The 15,403-nt window shown below is 50.2% G+C and overlaps 5 protein-coding genes across 5 annotated transcripts; 4 read left to right on the top strand and 1 right to left on the bottom strand.

The window, feature by feature from the left end:
- Positions 1–73: 73 nt before the first annotated feature.
- Positions 74–604, top strand: PpBr36_00394 (uncharacterized protein; the record flags this gene model as incomplete). The annotated part of the gene is made up of 2 exons (XM_029887587.1): positions 74–112; positions 209–604. The coding sequence occupies 2 exons, from the start codon at positions 74–76 to the stop codon at positions 602–604; spliced, it is 435 nt and encodes a 144-aa protein (XP_029752418.1).
- A 1,076-nt stretch (positions 605–1,680) lies between these two features.
- On the top strand, positions 1,681–5,143 carry PpBr36_00393 (uncharacterized protein; the record flags this gene model as incomplete). The annotated part of the gene is made up of 2 exons (XM_029887586.1): positions 1,681–4,517; positions 4,597–5,143. 2 exons carry the CDS (start codon positions 1,681–1,683, stop codon positions 5,141–5,143), a joined length of 3,384 nt encoding a protein of 1,127 aa, XP_029752413.1.
- A 1,097-nt stretch (positions 5,144–6,240) lies between these two features.
- PpBr36_00392 (uncharacterized protein) lies at positions 6,241–7,282 on the bottom strand (the record flags this gene model as incomplete). Its single annotated transcript, XM_029887585.1, has 4 exons — positions 6,241–6,266; positions 6,332–6,554; positions 6,660–7,180; positions 7,252–7,282. The coding sequence occupies 4 exons, from the start codon at positions 7,280–7,282 to the stop codon at positions 6,241–6,243; spliced, it is 801 nt and encodes a 266-aa protein (XP_029752412.1).
- Positions 7,283–7,721: 439 nt separating this feature from the next.
- PpBr36_00391 (uncharacterized protein) lies at positions 7,722–9,431 on the top strand (the record flags this gene model as incomplete). The annotated part of the gene is made up of 2 exons (XM_029887584.1): positions 7,722–9,209; positions 9,291–9,431. 2 exons carry the CDS (start codon positions 7,722–7,724, stop codon positions 9,429–9,431), a joined length of 1,629 nt encoding a protein of 542 aa, XP_029752415.1.
- A 2,663-nt stretch (positions 9,432–12,094) lies between these two features.
- On the top strand, positions 12,095–12,238 carry PpBr36_00390 (uncharacterized protein; the record flags this gene model as incomplete). Its single annotated transcript, XM_029887583.1, has 1 exon — positions 12,095–12,238. One exon carries the CDS (start codon positions 12,095–12,097, stop codon positions 12,236–12,238), a length of 144 nt encoding a protein of 47 aa, XP_029752414.1.
- Between the last annotated feature and the right edge of the window lie 3,165 nt (positions 12,239–15,403).

Here is a 15,403-nt window from a genome sequence, read left to right as displayed (position 1 = left end):
GAGGACAAGACATTGGTTTTGAATTGAACTATGTCCAAGATTGTGAGGTTTGGGAAGCAGGCGCGAGCACGCAATGCAGTCTGATGATGGGGCCGCACAGTCTATCATCCATGTCCGGAGAAATACCTACTGGTAAGGGTATGGTAGCTAGAATGGTTCAGACGGGGTGGATGGTTATAGAAAAGGATAGCTGTCTGGATTGAAGCAGGATTCGACGGTTTCGGCTGTTGGCCATGATCACGTTGGGGCTTGGCTATGTTCCGGTGCTCCATTTGCCCCACGCTACCCATCGCACAGCGCCCACTCCCAATGTCTCTGTGGTGCCCATTACAGAACTAAGAAACACGACCTTTTCGCGAGTGTGTGTCAGCTGCCTGTCGCCCACTCCTCAAGCTCGCTCCTTGGTGTCTGGAGGTTGTCAGATGTTTTCGAGGGGACCGAGTCAAAGGTTGACTGGAGGAATATCCGGAGAAACTTAGCAAGGTACGTCGAGATTGAGTTGGGCCCTGATCTTTACCGTAGTAGAAGTTGTCCTTCCACTCATCCACTAAATTCTTCGACAAATAAGCACACGATTAACGGCCCGATCGCGCAGAATGGCTGACACAACAACACCACGCCGCTATTTCATCGAGTACATAAGCTTATCCGACAAACCAATTCTTTCTTGTTTCTTAGCTCCAGCTAGATAAGCTAATAACGACGCTTGGAATACTTAGGATAGTTTTTTTTTTTTTTTTTTTTTTTTCTCTCTCTCTCTCTCTCTCTCTCTCTCTCTCTCTCTCTCTCTCTTTTCAGCGCAAGTTTTACCAAGTTACAGTACACAGACACCTATTTTCGGTACCTGAAATAGGTACCCATCTGAAGTACGGAGTAGGGGCTTTAGCGAAACCTACCGTACTACAGCACCTGTCCAAAAGTAACGCAACGATCCCAAAATCACACCAAAATTCGCGGGTTTCAACAACAGATAATTCAATCAATTCAAAATACTACCATACCAAAAAGCTATCAGTATATAATTTAAAACTCTCTCTTTTTTTACATACTAATATTATCAGATTTTATTGTTTATTAGAGTTGTAAATACGAATATAAACGAGCAAAAGTTGAAAAAATACCGTTACAGTGGGTTACAGGGGATGTATAGTGGATGCAGGTTTTGGAAATTTTGGCATTTTTATTTCAAAAATTCACCAATTATTCAGTATAGGAGCAATAGCAGTGGAATTTGAATGTGTGTTTATTTTACTAAATATCTATTCGAATTTAAATTTACGAGTTTGCGCCTCGTATATTGGGAAAGTTATGGCTTTGTGAAAATACAGACTTTTGGTGAGATTTTGGGATTGTTGCGTTATTTTTGGACAGGTGCTGTATCTCTCCCTCCACCAACGGACGGCAGACAACATCAGATAAATAGTGGGGTGCCGAGCTAGTGGGTTCCATCTCCGAGGCGAGGTGCTCTAATCACGTGCCGTCCGAGCTAGCTTTGTTAGTCTGGTTCAACGCTTATCCAGGAACGTCTTCCATCGCGACCTTGTTTTAGACATCTGCAACCACCGAGGAGTAAGAAATTTTGATCTGATTTCAGTCTCATTAATTATCCCAGTCCAAAGGTCTTCAAGCGTCTTGCAGACATGATCAGTTTATGACTAGGACTTGCTCCGTGCTAGCAGGATGTCCGGAGAGCATCATGGCAAACCCACCGCCGTGCCGTCGTTTGCATCCTTCAAGAAGCAGGAGCCGTTGAAAACCCCATCAGGAGCAGAAAAACGCAAATCAGCGACAGAGTCTGCCAGGGAGCCTGATGGCTTTGATGATCATGGGAGGAGGTCCAGATCCAAAAGGCATCACAACGACAGGCAGCACCAGTCAAGTTCCAGCCATAGAAAGCATTCGGAGCCTGTCACCTTACGGCATCGTGAGCACGCCAAAGACAGCTTCGGAAGTCCGCTGAAACCCGCTGATGAGCTTTCACGCAGTCACACCACTGTCTCTGCGCTCGCCACTGAGCAACAGGATAAATATTTCGACCAATTGTACGTCATCGACAGGCGAGGCGATCCACTGATCCTGAGATATGGATCAAATGACCGCTCCAAGGTCCCTGTGTACCGCAGAGGAGGCCGCGGTCGTGTACTCGGTCAGGCCGTTGGGTTCCTCGAGACTGATCGAGTAGGGTCTAAGGAGGTGTTTGTCATCCGCTCTGCCCGGGAGCGCGGTTCCCTTTTCCGGGAGAAGAATGTTCTGCAGCTCAAATCCGGTAACGGTCTAGAAAAGAACTTCATACCAAGGTCCCAAGATCGATCGGTTGCGCCAGTGGCGCCCGAGGAGATAGACTTCTTGCCAATTACAAATCCAAACAAGAGGAAGCGTGGGCAAGACGATGAAGATCGCCATGACGGACGTTTTGGCCCCAACGGTAGTCCTTTAAGGATGAGTGGACTGCAGCCGTCCGAACAGGGTGCTTCTGACAATGAGACGACGTCTGATGAAGATCAGATGCTTGATGTCGATGATGATGACGATAACGACCAGACAGAGGGCCAAGAGCAGCTGCAGGACACCAAAAAACGTCTCATTGAGCTATCGCGACGGGTCAAGGAACACCCAGAGGACGTCGACGCCTGGCTTGCTCTCATTAAACTTCAGGAAACGAGACTGCATTTTGACGCGAACGAGGCCGAAAACGAAACATTCTCCAGGGGTGTGGCTGAAGTTAAGTTGTCCATGTTTGACTCTGCTTTGAAGCATTCACAGTCTGAAGTAGATCGTGAGAGGCTTCTCCTCGGAGTCATGCGAGAAGGCAGGCACATTTGGACCCCTAAAGTGCTGACCAAGCGTTGGGAATTAATTTGCAAGGAGCACCCACGCAGTTTTCTGCTGTGGAGGGCATACCTTGACCATCTGATGACCGATGTTGCCTCTTTTGGCGTTGATGAGATCAGGGGATTCTTCCAAAGACGACTGGATTTTCTCAGAGCTGAAATGTATCTCGCGGCGTCGAAAGCGTCCGCCACTCAGGAGTTAGTAAACCTGTGTGAGCAGTCATTATACGTGTTTCTTCGAGTAACCAGGTACCTACAAGACAGCGGATTCTTTGAGACGGCTGTCGCGCTATGGCAGGCAATATTGGAACTCACTTTCTGCCGTCCAAGCGAGCTTGTCGACTCTTCAGCAGAATCATGTCTATTGGCTTTTCGGGATTTCTGGGAGAGCGAGGTCCCCCGCTTTGGGGAGCAAGACCATCAAGGATGGAATGCGTTCGCCAGCAGCGATCAGGACGTGCCTGATCCTCGGATGTTAGCGCCCCCAGAGCCCCCCAAATCTAGAGATGTGTACAAGGCGTGGGCTTCCTCGGAACGCCAAAGATGCCTCGATATCAGCATGCCTGCTCGTGCGGTAGACCAGGATGCCGTTGAAGACCCCCTCAGGGTGGTTATGTATTCGGACATCGAGAGTTTTCTCTTTGTCATACCCTCTTCGATAGTCCCACACGTCAGGGCGCAGGTGGCTGAGGCGCTATCTCAGTTTTGCCGCCTGTCCTCCACCTCTGATCCTCACGGTCTTATACAAGCCGCCAGGGACGACCAGTTCATTTGTGGATCGCATGTCCATCTCCAGGCTGCAGTTGATCTCAGAGCGAGCGAGCAGACAAGCGTAACACTTGTCCAAGACCACGGGCCGAAGAAAGCACCCCAGTTCCTCCACGACGAAGCTCGTATGGCATTTTCCACAGATCTCTTAGTAGCGAGTTCAGATTGGTTTTCCTACGGAACGACGACGGCAGTGCCAGATATCCCAAGAGATTTCCACGATTGGACATCCAACACCATCCAGGAGCTTGCCCTCAAGCACAAAGTCGAAGAACTGGGAGAACTCCATCTTTCTCTGCAATGGTCCCAAAAGCCTCAAAACGCAAAGAAGACAGCAAAGGGCTTGCTCAAGCTATACCCCACAAACACCGAGCTCTACAAAGCATACGCATATTGTGAATACTGCAACGGCAATCTTGACCTAGCAGAGAGCGTGCTGCTATCGGCTGCCAGTCAAAAACTAAGCACTGTCCCGGGCGAGACGCAATCGCTATGGAACGCCCTGGTGTGGGTGAAATTACAGAGAACCAATCTCCAGAATGCCGCGGTAACCCTGTGCTCGTCAGCAGGAGACAGCCCCGGCACGATCATGCCTACAGATCATTTGCCCCAACTAACGCCAACGCAGATTCTCAAGGGACGGCAGAGTTTCCAGACCGCAAGAGACTACCAACTGTCGTCCGGCAATGTGGTCGGGGCCGTGGCATTTGCTGAGGCATCAGTTTTGCTAGCATATCTGACGACAAAGGATGGCGAGGAAACATACTCGGCAAAACAAGGCAATTTGTTATCTGCAGTCGCAAGCGTGATGTCCTTTTCGAATGAGCTCTGCGCTCGAAGCAATGTGTCACAGTCCTCGAGCCATGAAAGATTCTTACAATTCGCGTCGAAGCTTCTATACTTTCACGCCAAAAATGGGTTAGTGGCTGGCTTGCTCAGCGACCAATTTTGTTAAAATCTTCACTAGACTCGAAACTAACATGTGCCACCTCTGCAGATCTTTCAGACCTGCGTTCCTACGGGAAACCTTCTCGCACTTTGTCAAGTTATTTCCGCGGAACACCATGTTTCTATCCCTCTTTGCGTGGGCTGAGTCAAGCCTCCGCCTGGACGATCCTGTGCGTAGACTGCTGCAGAGAAGCATCCTAGTCGAGCAGACCGACACGATATCGGCCCGCATCTTTGCCATCCGCCACGAGATACGCGTTGGAAACGCCTACTCTGCGCGGGCGGCGTTTGAGCAGGCCCTGGCGACCGACAGGTTCGCAGGTGACCCGCACCTGTGGATAGCTTACGTGCGGTTCTGCTGCAGTCAAAGGGAGCTGCGGAGCAAGGCCAAGGGCGTCTTTTACCGAGCCATGGCCGCCTGTCCCTGGTCCAAGGAGGTCATTATGGAAGGGTTCGGTGATGGTCTGATTCGCGACATGGCTTCGGACGAACTGCGGGCACTGTACACGACAATGTCGGCTAGGGGTCTGAGGATCCATGTTGACATGGACGAGTTTGTGGAGGAGTGGCGGAAACGGAAACATAGTGGTAGGTAGTGTGAGTAATATGAGTGGTCAAGCGGATGAAGAATATGACGGGTCATTTGGTGGGAAACATGTCAGCAGTTACGGCGCGAGATATTTGTTGCGCTGCAATCCAGCTTACAGTCTGCAATGCTGATATTGTAACAAGGGGGGGTTTTTTTTTTCTTTTCTTTTTTTTTTTTTTTTCTCAACAGCCGCTTGAATGTTTGCTTTGAGTGACGCCTCCCTTTCTAACTCGTATTTTACTAGTCCTATAAACCCTTTTTTTTGCCTTGTCCCACTTCCGGCTTTAGAGTAGGTAAATAAGTGGTAAAATAGGTAGGCAAAGCAAGTAGGGGAGCAGGGTGGCAGGTAGCCAAGTTGGACTTCTCCCTGTTTATATCAAGTGGTCCCAAAGGGTTTCTGATCAACCCCGAGCAGTTGACCAATTCCATTTGGGAACCCCGGTAGCAGGCACGTTTTTTTTTTTTTTTTTTTTTTTTTTTTTTTTTTTTTTTTTTTTTTTTTATCAGCTGTACTGGTAATCGTTCGCCGCGCCCATGGCTGGAGTTTCCACCAGTGGTAGAGCCAAAAAAGATCAAACGCCAGAAAGGCCTGAACGCGATACATTGTTTGACCAGCCTAATTCCATCGGGAGAAGATGGATCCAGCGACAACAAAGACACGCCAAACGAGCCATCAAGGTCCCGCAAGCGACGACTATGTTATCAGGTGTGAAGAAAGAGGTTTTTTCCGAATCACAAACCAGGGGCTTTAGATTGGTTATCTCAATACTCAACCGCGCCGTCCTGATGCCAATTGACTTTCCTGAATTCTGACATGGTCATCCCTGGAAAAGGAATTTGCTCAAAATCTGTTCCTGTTAGCTCGTTGAAATATGCCTCGAGGGGGTTCTACATTCCATCTCCGGCGAAGACAGCTGAAAAATGCGTCGAGCCGTTGTGATTAATCAAGCGCCAACTAACTTCAACATATTCCCTGATATTCCGTTCACGTCAGATGGACCCCAGAGTAGGACGAATAATTGGATTGACTATAGCACAAGGTTTTATCGACACGGGCGATTACAAAGGGAACAAAATGCTGGCTTCTATTGTTTCGTGGTCTGTCTATTGCGCCTTGGACGAGACAATCTCTGTAAAATCGCACGTGCCGTCAGTAACAATCACCTGCGTGAGAAATGATCAATTGGACGCTTACTCTCAACGTCAGCAATGCTCTGCTGGAGGATCTGCTGGAGAACCTTGGGGTTCTCGAGCTCCTTCTGGACCTTGGCGATGATGCTCTCGGCAAGCTCCTTCTGCTGGCGCTGCTTGATCTGGCTCTCGTAGCGGACCCATGAGTCCAGAACGGTCTTGGCCTCAGCAGCCAGAGCGGTCTTCTGCTCGAGTTCGAAAGCCTCGGCCTCGAGCTTGGCGGTCTCCTGTTTCAATTCAAAAGTGCACATGTTAGCAATCACGCCCAGATCAAAGTCTGCACGTGAGCTCCAAGTAGAACCAAGCCGAGATCAACAGGTGCTTCTTCGTACCTTGGAGACGGCAAACAGCGACTTGGTGATGTCGATAACACCAGACATCTGCTGGACGTTCTCGATGCGGTTCTTGACAGCCTGGGTGTGGTCCGCACGGGCGGCGTTCAGGATGTCCTTGATCTTGTTGGACTGGCTGTCGGCCCACTGGCTGTACATGGGACCACCGAACTTGATGAGCGCACCCCAGACGCTGAGGAGGCAGAAGGCGACGACGGTCTCCTCATTGACGACGTAGAACTCGTTGGAGATGGCAAAGATGGAAAGACCGGCGGCCGACGACAGGATGGCCGTCTTGGAGACCAGCGAGTTGCCGGGCAGCGAGTCGATGAGCGACTGTGCCTTGGTCTTGGGGTCCTGAGTCGGCACGTTGGACGAGGCGCGGGCGGTCGTGAGCGAAGTCAAGGCCGGGAGCGCGGTGCGCTGGGCAAAGGCGGCTGAGGGCCGGAGGCGGGCAGCCCCTGCGAAAAGCGACGATACCTTTGTGAGCAAAACTGCATCATCGCACTCGAACCCATCGACTGGGGGCGCGTCACGTAAACCAATTGATTGCCCACAACGGCCAGCATCAATTGATCAATTAAACACTCACCGAGAGTAGTTCTGGCCAAGCGGGACGCCATTGTGGTTGAGGGGAGATGTTTGTTCAAGTGGACTACCTGGACGTGCTTTGCGAGCTTCGGTTGGACGGAGCAGTTGGATTGATTGAGGAGGTTGAGGTTTTACCAAGTCAATCCGGTCTTTCCCGGACTAATTCGGCTTCCGTGGACCTAGGCAGCTTAGCTTGGAGCATGGATCCTGGCGAGCCTGTGAAACCTCCAGGGTCGGTACGTACCGATTAGCCCTGCGAGAGTCCCCGCTCAGTCGCCTTATCGATAGGATCAAGGCTCCGCTAAAAAGTTCGATACTTGCATTCCCTCACAGGTCCTGCCAAGGCCACCCACCATGGTCGATAGGATTTGGTGGGAAAAAGATACGACGAGCCTACCAGTCAATTCCAAATCAAATCATACATAGAACGAAAACATAGACTCATCTTACTTATTTTCATACGACTTCATCATGGGCAAACCCACGGCCCCAGGAGCCAGCAAGAGGAAGCGGTCAGAGGCCGTCGACCGCCCCAAGAAGCGCGCACGATCCGAAAGCAGTGACGAATCGGGAGAGGACCAACAGGCTCAGATTCTGCTGCTCGAGGAGGGCATAGTAGAATCGAGGAAAAACTACAACAATATCGTGACATTGATCTCGCTCGCCCAAAAGGAGGATGACGAAGACGCGGTGGTTGCCGCGGTCTCTACTTGCCGCGTCTTCCTCAGGCTGCTTGCACAGGGTGCCTTGCGGCGCAAAGGTTCCGAAAAGGACGCCGTGGTCGCCAACTGGCTCAGGGAGAGGTTAGGAGACTACAAGGATGTGCTGCAGAGGCTGTTGCAGCAGGAAGACCTCGGGTCGACCGCCTTGACGCTTGCAATGAGAGTGCTGAAGGCCGAGGCATCTGCCACCAACAAGGACAGCGAAGAATACAGTTTCCCTCGGGCATTTCTGGCCCAGATAGTGGCTGGGATAATCTCTCCAGGGCGCTCTGCGCAGGAGCTGCGGAATGAGTTCCTTGAAAAATATGTGAACGAGAACGCCGATGTTCGCTTTTACACCTTCAGGGCAGTCTCCGAGTTCCTCGGGTCGCAAACAACACCACTCAGCCCGGAGTGCTTCGACGGCGCATTTCATCTACTGTCCCAGATAGAAGGTGCAGCGCAGTCAAACAAGGACCTGAACACATTCTACCTTGACCCGCCGAAAAAGACTTCGCATGCTGTTCTTTCAGTTGCACAGCACAAGAAGCACGCTCAAGAAGCTTGGTCGAAGCTTCTTGGGACGGGACTTGACAAGGAACAAAAGAAGCAGGTTCTGTCAATGATCTCTAGGGTGATTGCGCCATGGTATTCAAAGCCCGAAATGCTCATGGACTTCCTCACCGACAGCTTCAACGAAGGCGGTTCGGTATCTTTGCTCGCACTTTCTGGCGTTTTCTACCTGATACAAGAGCGAAACCTCGACTACCCGGCATTCTACCCTAAACTTTACTCGCTTTTGAACGCGGATATGATGCACTCAAAACACCGCTCACGCTTCTTCCGCCTCCTCGACACCTTCCTCAACTCATCTCACCTCCCCGCACAGCTGGTCGCCAGCTTCATCAAAAGGCTGGCTAGGCTATGTTTGAATGCTCCGCCAAGTGCCATCGTAGCCGTCATCCCCTGGTTTTATAACCTGTTCAAAAAGCACCCGCTCTGCACCTTCATGATGCACCGTGAGCCGCGCACCGAAGAGGAGAGGAAGGCGTTGGAGGAAGGCGGACTGGACGATCCCTTCCTGCCAGATGAGATGGACCCTATGGAAACCGGTGCCATTGACAGTTGCTTGTGGGAGATTGTCCAGTTGCAATCTCACTACCATCCAAACGTGGCAACCATTGCCAAAATCATATCAGAGCAGTTTACAAAACAGTTTTACAATCTGGAGGACTTCCTCGATCACTCATATGGCAGTGTAAGTTTTACTGTCTCCCCTGTTCCCGTAAAAGTCGGCTCCCCGAGAACCAAAAATAGCTGACTGACATACACACTGCAGCTTCTGGATGGTGAGATTACCAAGGAGATCAAGAAGGCACCTGTCGTTGAGTTTCAGATCCCCAAGAGGATACTCTTACCCCAGGATCCAGGCTCTGAGCAGCCAAACAGCTTACTCGTGAAGCTTTGGGGCTTTTCGTGAGTTTGCTATGCACACATACTTGCCAGTTGTTAGTGCCGCAGCTGCATCGGGGAGAGTCGGGATCTACCGGCATGCGGTGCACCTCTAGCTCAGTTTCACACATATTGTTTCGTGGCGCCCGCATACGGCAATCCTGGGTTGATTGCCTAGACCTCACCACCTGCATATAGCATATAAAGCTCTAGAGCAACCCTCCGCCATGTGTGGAACCGTTTGACGGCGCACACCCCATAGTTAGTCAAATCCATGGATTCGTACCCTTGAGTGAACCAACCCAGCTCCCCTTGGCGATATGCGCGTTTGCCATTGGGGGGGCCTGTGAGTCAAGAACGCCCAACAACCATAATAGAGAGCACAGAAACCATTATAGCAGTCCACAAGATGTCCCTATCCCGACGAGACGCAGCCAGGGGAGAAGCAAGTGTGCGTCATTCAAGAACTAGCGGCAGCACGTGAGGGTTCACGGCCCGGCAGAAAGCTCGTGACTGTTTGGTGACAAAAAAAGGGGCGAAAACTTGTGCTGGGCAAGGGCACTGAAGGGCCAGCGCCGGGTCGTCCAGGCTGCTAAAAACCGTGAAAGTGCAGTAGTGTGCCTCCAGAGGCAAGGGGGAAAAAAAAAGAAGAAAAAAATGGCATGCCATGTAACAAGGTTGCAGTTAGAACGAGCAAGTTTCAACGCTGTCAGGGGGTAAACTAGCATCATCGGCGATAACCAAGCTCGGCGTCCATGATATCCCGTATGATGTTTTTAAGCTTTTGGCCATATCTTTTGCATAGCACACACCTTCCCGACGCCCATCCAAGTTGCACGGCACCGCGGGGAAGTATGAGCACAGAAGATGTGGGACACGACGGGCTCTTGCATAACCAAAGTACATGCGTAGCCTGGATGCTCTTCATATTTTTGAATTTCTAGCAGAGTGTTTCGAATCAGGCGCACAACTGGCATCCCTAGCAAGGTTCTGCACGAGGCTCAGGGCGTGTCTGTAAGCCAGAGACAAAGCTCACAGGTAGATGCTGGTCAACCTTCACCGCCAGTTCGGAGAACCATATTTAACGTCCCGCTGAGACTAATTCCATCCCGGGGCTGAAGTGGTGGTGGGGGTAATTGTGAGAGCTTGTGATAGTGCCCGCAACCTAGATGTGGAAGTGGCTGGTGAGAAGAGCTCCAGGGCACTGCAGAATCGTTGATATCAGAAGGACGCTCTTAGCAGTGCGCGCATTAGGGCGGCGCACCAGGGCAGAAGGTAGAATAGAATGCAAGTACAGAAGCTAAGCTTGTTAGCCTTGTGGGTTTATGTCATCCGTGAGTCCGTGAGACGCACGAGCGCCACCCCGTTTTGGTCCCTTTCTAGGAGCTTCTGCATGCTCTAGCGTCATTGCTCAGTATATGCAAGGCTGGCCCAACCACTGTACGCGAGTATGCAGTAAGGTTAAAAAAAATCAAAAAGAAAAAAAAAATTAAAAAAAAAAATCAAAAAAAGATTTTAAAAAGCCCTACACAGAGGCTTGGAACAAACGCGCGGCGCGGCAGAAGACGCGCTGCACAGGATCAATGAAAAGGTTGGAAAATCTCGCTGACGACAGGGATAATCGCGATTGTTGGCTCCTAGCAGATTATCAGAAAACCCTCTAGACTAGATAGACCTAGTCCGAGTCAGCCGTGTGCTCGGAAAAGATGTCTTCCATGCCTTTCCGATCAGCGGTAAAGGATCATCACTTCCTTCCGCAAAGACCATGTTGGAGCAAGACATGGGACGCTAGGGCTTATAAGCGAACCTCAGTACATCCCCGAAGCCGAGCATCTCACCGCCATCGTAGGCAGCTGCCGGCAACGGCTGGGCTTGAAAAGAAATGTTTAAGGTTTTCAGCCCAGTGCTCATGTATGGATTCTTCCATTTGGGAAAGCTGGCTATCCCCAGCTTGCCTCGAGGATCATCAGAATGCAAATTCCGAAACCGGGACGGAATATCCTGGTAGTGTTTAGTAAAAATGGTTGGCTGTTGACCAAGTAATGGCATGGGTGAGGATATATGATTGTGCCGAGGGGCAAAATCAACGACGGCAATCAAGGCAGTACTTGATGCAAGGCTAGGCTCACAAATGACCAGCCTGTCTCACAGCCGCATTACCAGAGACAGTTGTGGCGGGTGAGGGCAGTGAACCAAGTCAAGATGAGCACAAGCTTCCATACTGCCGTGTGGTTCAAAGCTTTGGTCGCCCTTCTCTTGGTGACATCTGAAGTTCATGTCAATCCAGCCTCAAGGAGGGGACCCTGTAACATGCGAAAGGATACCCTTCCCAGCGCCTGTAAGTCAGCGTCGGTGACTCATTAAGATGGCACAGCTCTATAGGAGCTATATCCCAGGTATTCAGTCAAATTCTGAAGAGCGATGCCGGCGAGAAAAAAAAAAAAAAAGAAAAGAAACTCGCATATTCTGCGTTCGAATAGCAGCTTGGACGAGGATACCCTCGGCGTCCCCAATCTCATCCGGATGCGCAGTGGTAAACTCTAGTAATTTTTTTTTCCTTTGTCCCCCAGAACCAGGCTTGCTAGTTGACAAAGGAAGCTAAGTTTTCAATGCATCTTCGCGGGGGCTGGTTAACTAGTTTACTACTGGTAATTAGTGGCCTGGTCGGCGGATGTGCAAAAGGGGAAAAAGATGAATAGCCGCGGGAAGCCAGTAGCGTCATGGGCTAGTCGACGACTGGCGATGGCAGCGCAGACGCTGGGACGCAACCAATGTCGCTGGGTCAGGCCAGGCCTCCAGATACGGCTTGTCGCGTCCCTTCTCCAGGGCAAGTAGTTCGTCTTGTATTCGCGACCGCCATTTCCGCGGCTGTGTGCCCGATTGGAAGCCCAAGACCGGATGAAGCGGAAAAAGAAAGGACCAGAATAGGTATTGATCTCCTTGGCATGGGCGGGAGGAAGCGTCTCGAAGGCCTTTGATGTTTTTGTCTTTTTCTTATTCTCTACTCTTATTGGTGTTATTTATTTCAATTTCCCCCCCTGGTCGGGTAATGACCGCGCAACGCGTCGAACCAGACATGCCAAAGAGGAGCAACGAAAGAAAACGCGAAACACGAAACACACCGTAGGATGAATAAAGATAGTAATCGAGACTTGGGCGCGAATCTGGTGCTTTTTGGGCGACGATGAAATGGCCGCTTGTATGCGACCTGGTGGATTCGTCTCAAACGGGAGATGTTACCAGCCACCGCCTTTTTCTTCTCACTGTTTCTTGAGGCCTCTTCCTTTTAGAATGGGTCGAATGACCTCACATCAGATAAATCCGGCAATCACATTGGGTTTATCGCGATCGGGGCGGGGCAAAGTGGGGGGGTTTTATAAGGTAATCGGGGCATCGGAAAGAGAAGCCTGGAGACCCTGGGTGAAAAATGGAATGCATCTATCGGGAAGGAAGAAGGAATTTTGGGGTCCTGACGGGCAAAGCGGCATGTGACGAGCAAACAGACATCCATGTATGTATGCAGTGGAATATCTCGAGTGCTAAAAAAGGAAAATAAAAATAAAATAAAATAAAAACAGAAGAACGGGAAGAGCAGGAAGAACAAGATGAAGAAGAAGAAGAAAGAAGAGGAAAATAGAGATAGAGATAGGAAGAACGAATAACATGGCTTGCAAGCTTCATGATTGCATTGTGCAGTTGCCGTATCGCCGTTACCATTTTTAGCAAAGTGGTCATGGTTACCTGCTACAACCTGTGATACTCTGGGAAGCTCTAGGTAGCCTTGGTAGCCAAGATAGCTTGCAAGGTACCTCAACTGATGACCCGATGGAAGTCCCTCAAATCTGGTGGGGCCCAAGCACCGCATCGTACATCCCATACCAACCAAGCTTGAGCTTTCAAACCTAACGTACTCTTGCGTACCACCCACCAGCAAAAGTCAGTCATTCAGTCAGGTCGATCCTCCCCTCCACTCTCGTCCCCATATCGTGGCCCGTGACTGGACCGCGGCTGTGAGACGCTCTCCGGCTGCTTTTCCGGCTGGTTCACCCTTTGCACTCACCGCATTCCAAGGGCACGTTTGGGTATCGATGCCCAGTGATCAGGAGACTGTCATCACTGCCCAATCTGATGTCTGGGGCGAGTGAACGTTGCAAGCCTTTGCTTTACTCATTCTTGAAGTCATCAGCACAAGCAAGAAAAGGGGGTTGTTTCGTTAAATGCGGACATCAACCCCGAGCGACCGTTGGTCTAGAACTGCTGCAAGTTGCAGTCCAATGGCCAGCATCATCGGCCTCATCACACGATATATCGAGCGTTCCTGGATTTTTTTTTTTTTTTTTAATTAGGGGGGGTTTTTTTTTCTTAGTTAGTTATGGGGATGAATTAATTCATCAATTCTACACAGTAGAGCCTAATGGGCTAACGGAGTACCGGCCAGCTCAATGCTTGCTTGCCCTGGCCGTCTCACCGCTTGTCTTCAGTAGAAGCCATAACACAGCCCGCGAGAGGCTAGCTCGCTGTTGTGCTCTCTCATTGGCAACCTTTTCCCCTCTAACCCACATACCACCAACCCAAAGCCCCAAGGAAGGTTTTCTATTCGGTCGCTCTGCTTGGCTCGTCACAAAATGACCCTGGTTGACAGTCATTGATTGCTCGGCTTCTTTGGTACATTGTATGAGAAACCTTTTACAACGGCCAGACTGTGTCAGGCCGTGCCTGAGCATGAAAAAAATATCCCCAATTTGAGCCTAACGTTACGAGACAGGCAGGACAAAGGTCTGCTTGGGTCTCTGTACAGTAATCACTCACATATGCTTTGGTTCACAACGACAGCAAGTAGTCACTCACCTCAGTCATCCTGTTCAATTGGGTCAAGGAAAAAAAAAAAACAGCAAGTGTTCATTTAGGTTACGATCTTGAAAGTGGAAAAAGACATTTCCGCATCCCATTTGCGATCGAACATTGCCGCCATCCACAGTAGGGATGTCCGTCCTATAATTCCTCCACTTCGTTGTCCTGTACACTGCGCAAGCTAATTACTCCGTACGTCAAACCCGACCTGTGCTCTCAAAAAGTTAGCGACTCCGAAAAAGGAAGAAAAATAAAAGACTAAAAAAAAAGCGACCAATCAATAATATGGTCTTCAAACTCTAGCTAGCGGTCACTTTTCGTCTACGGCACCGAAAAGGAAGCCTGGGTGTAGTCCACAAAGGAAGAACCAGGGGCACCCCCTTGTCATCTTGGCACTTGGTTCTAGTGCAAACCGGACAGAGGGGTGTCCGTCTGTCCTTGCTACACGCCCGTCGAGGGGTCAGGAGCGACTGAGGTAGAGAGCCACACAAGGCGATTGACGCTCTTGTTCTTTTTCGAACCCCAAAGCCAAAAGGTACCTACGGACCCGGCCTGTCTCCCGGCTATTACCTGGGGGAGATAGATATCAGCTCAGGTACTACCTGGAGCAGTACGGTAGCTTACCTATGGCGTAACCCAGAGAATTGATGACCTCCCTCGCTTTAAAATCTACAAAACCACCTCGGCCGCCCATCCCACAAAAGCCCCGTCAAGATCACATATCTTGGTCATCCACCCCCACCATCGCTTCTTTAGATCGTTGCATCGACGACAAAGAGGCAGCAGCAGCAGCAACTTCTCTCCGGATTTACTGCGCACGTACATATTAACCCGGTGGTCTCTTACCGACCATCTCATAAAAAGGTAAATCTCGTCTGTCTAATAAATCTTTCTGATCTGTTCTGCTTTTTCTTGGGTTGCAGCCATCCCATCAACGAACAGACAACGCCCGTTCCGTTCCCGCCTTCATCGTCGCAAACTCTAATAATTGAGCCCAAGACAGTGAACGACACCATCAAAAATTCTTGCTTGCGCCAAAAGTCCAAGCACGCCTTGCCAGCCACTTCCGCTCGGTCCCTTACGCGAACAAGTTTGTGAGTTAGTGATACTTTTTTTTGTTTTTCTAGATCATTTTTTTCTCCCGTCTCT

This window comes from Pyricularia pennisetigena, chromosome 2 (assembly GCF_004337985.1).
Source record: "Pyricularia pennisetigena strain Br36 chromosome 2, whole genome shotgun sequence".
NCBI classification, from domain to species: domain Eukaryota; kingdom Fungi; phylum Ascomycota; class Sordariomycetes; order Magnaporthales; family Pyriculariaceae; genus Pyricularia; species Pyricularia pennisetigena.
The sequence above is the reverse complement of the archived record's forward strand: the minus strand, read 5'-3'. Positions and strand labels throughout refer to the sequence as shown.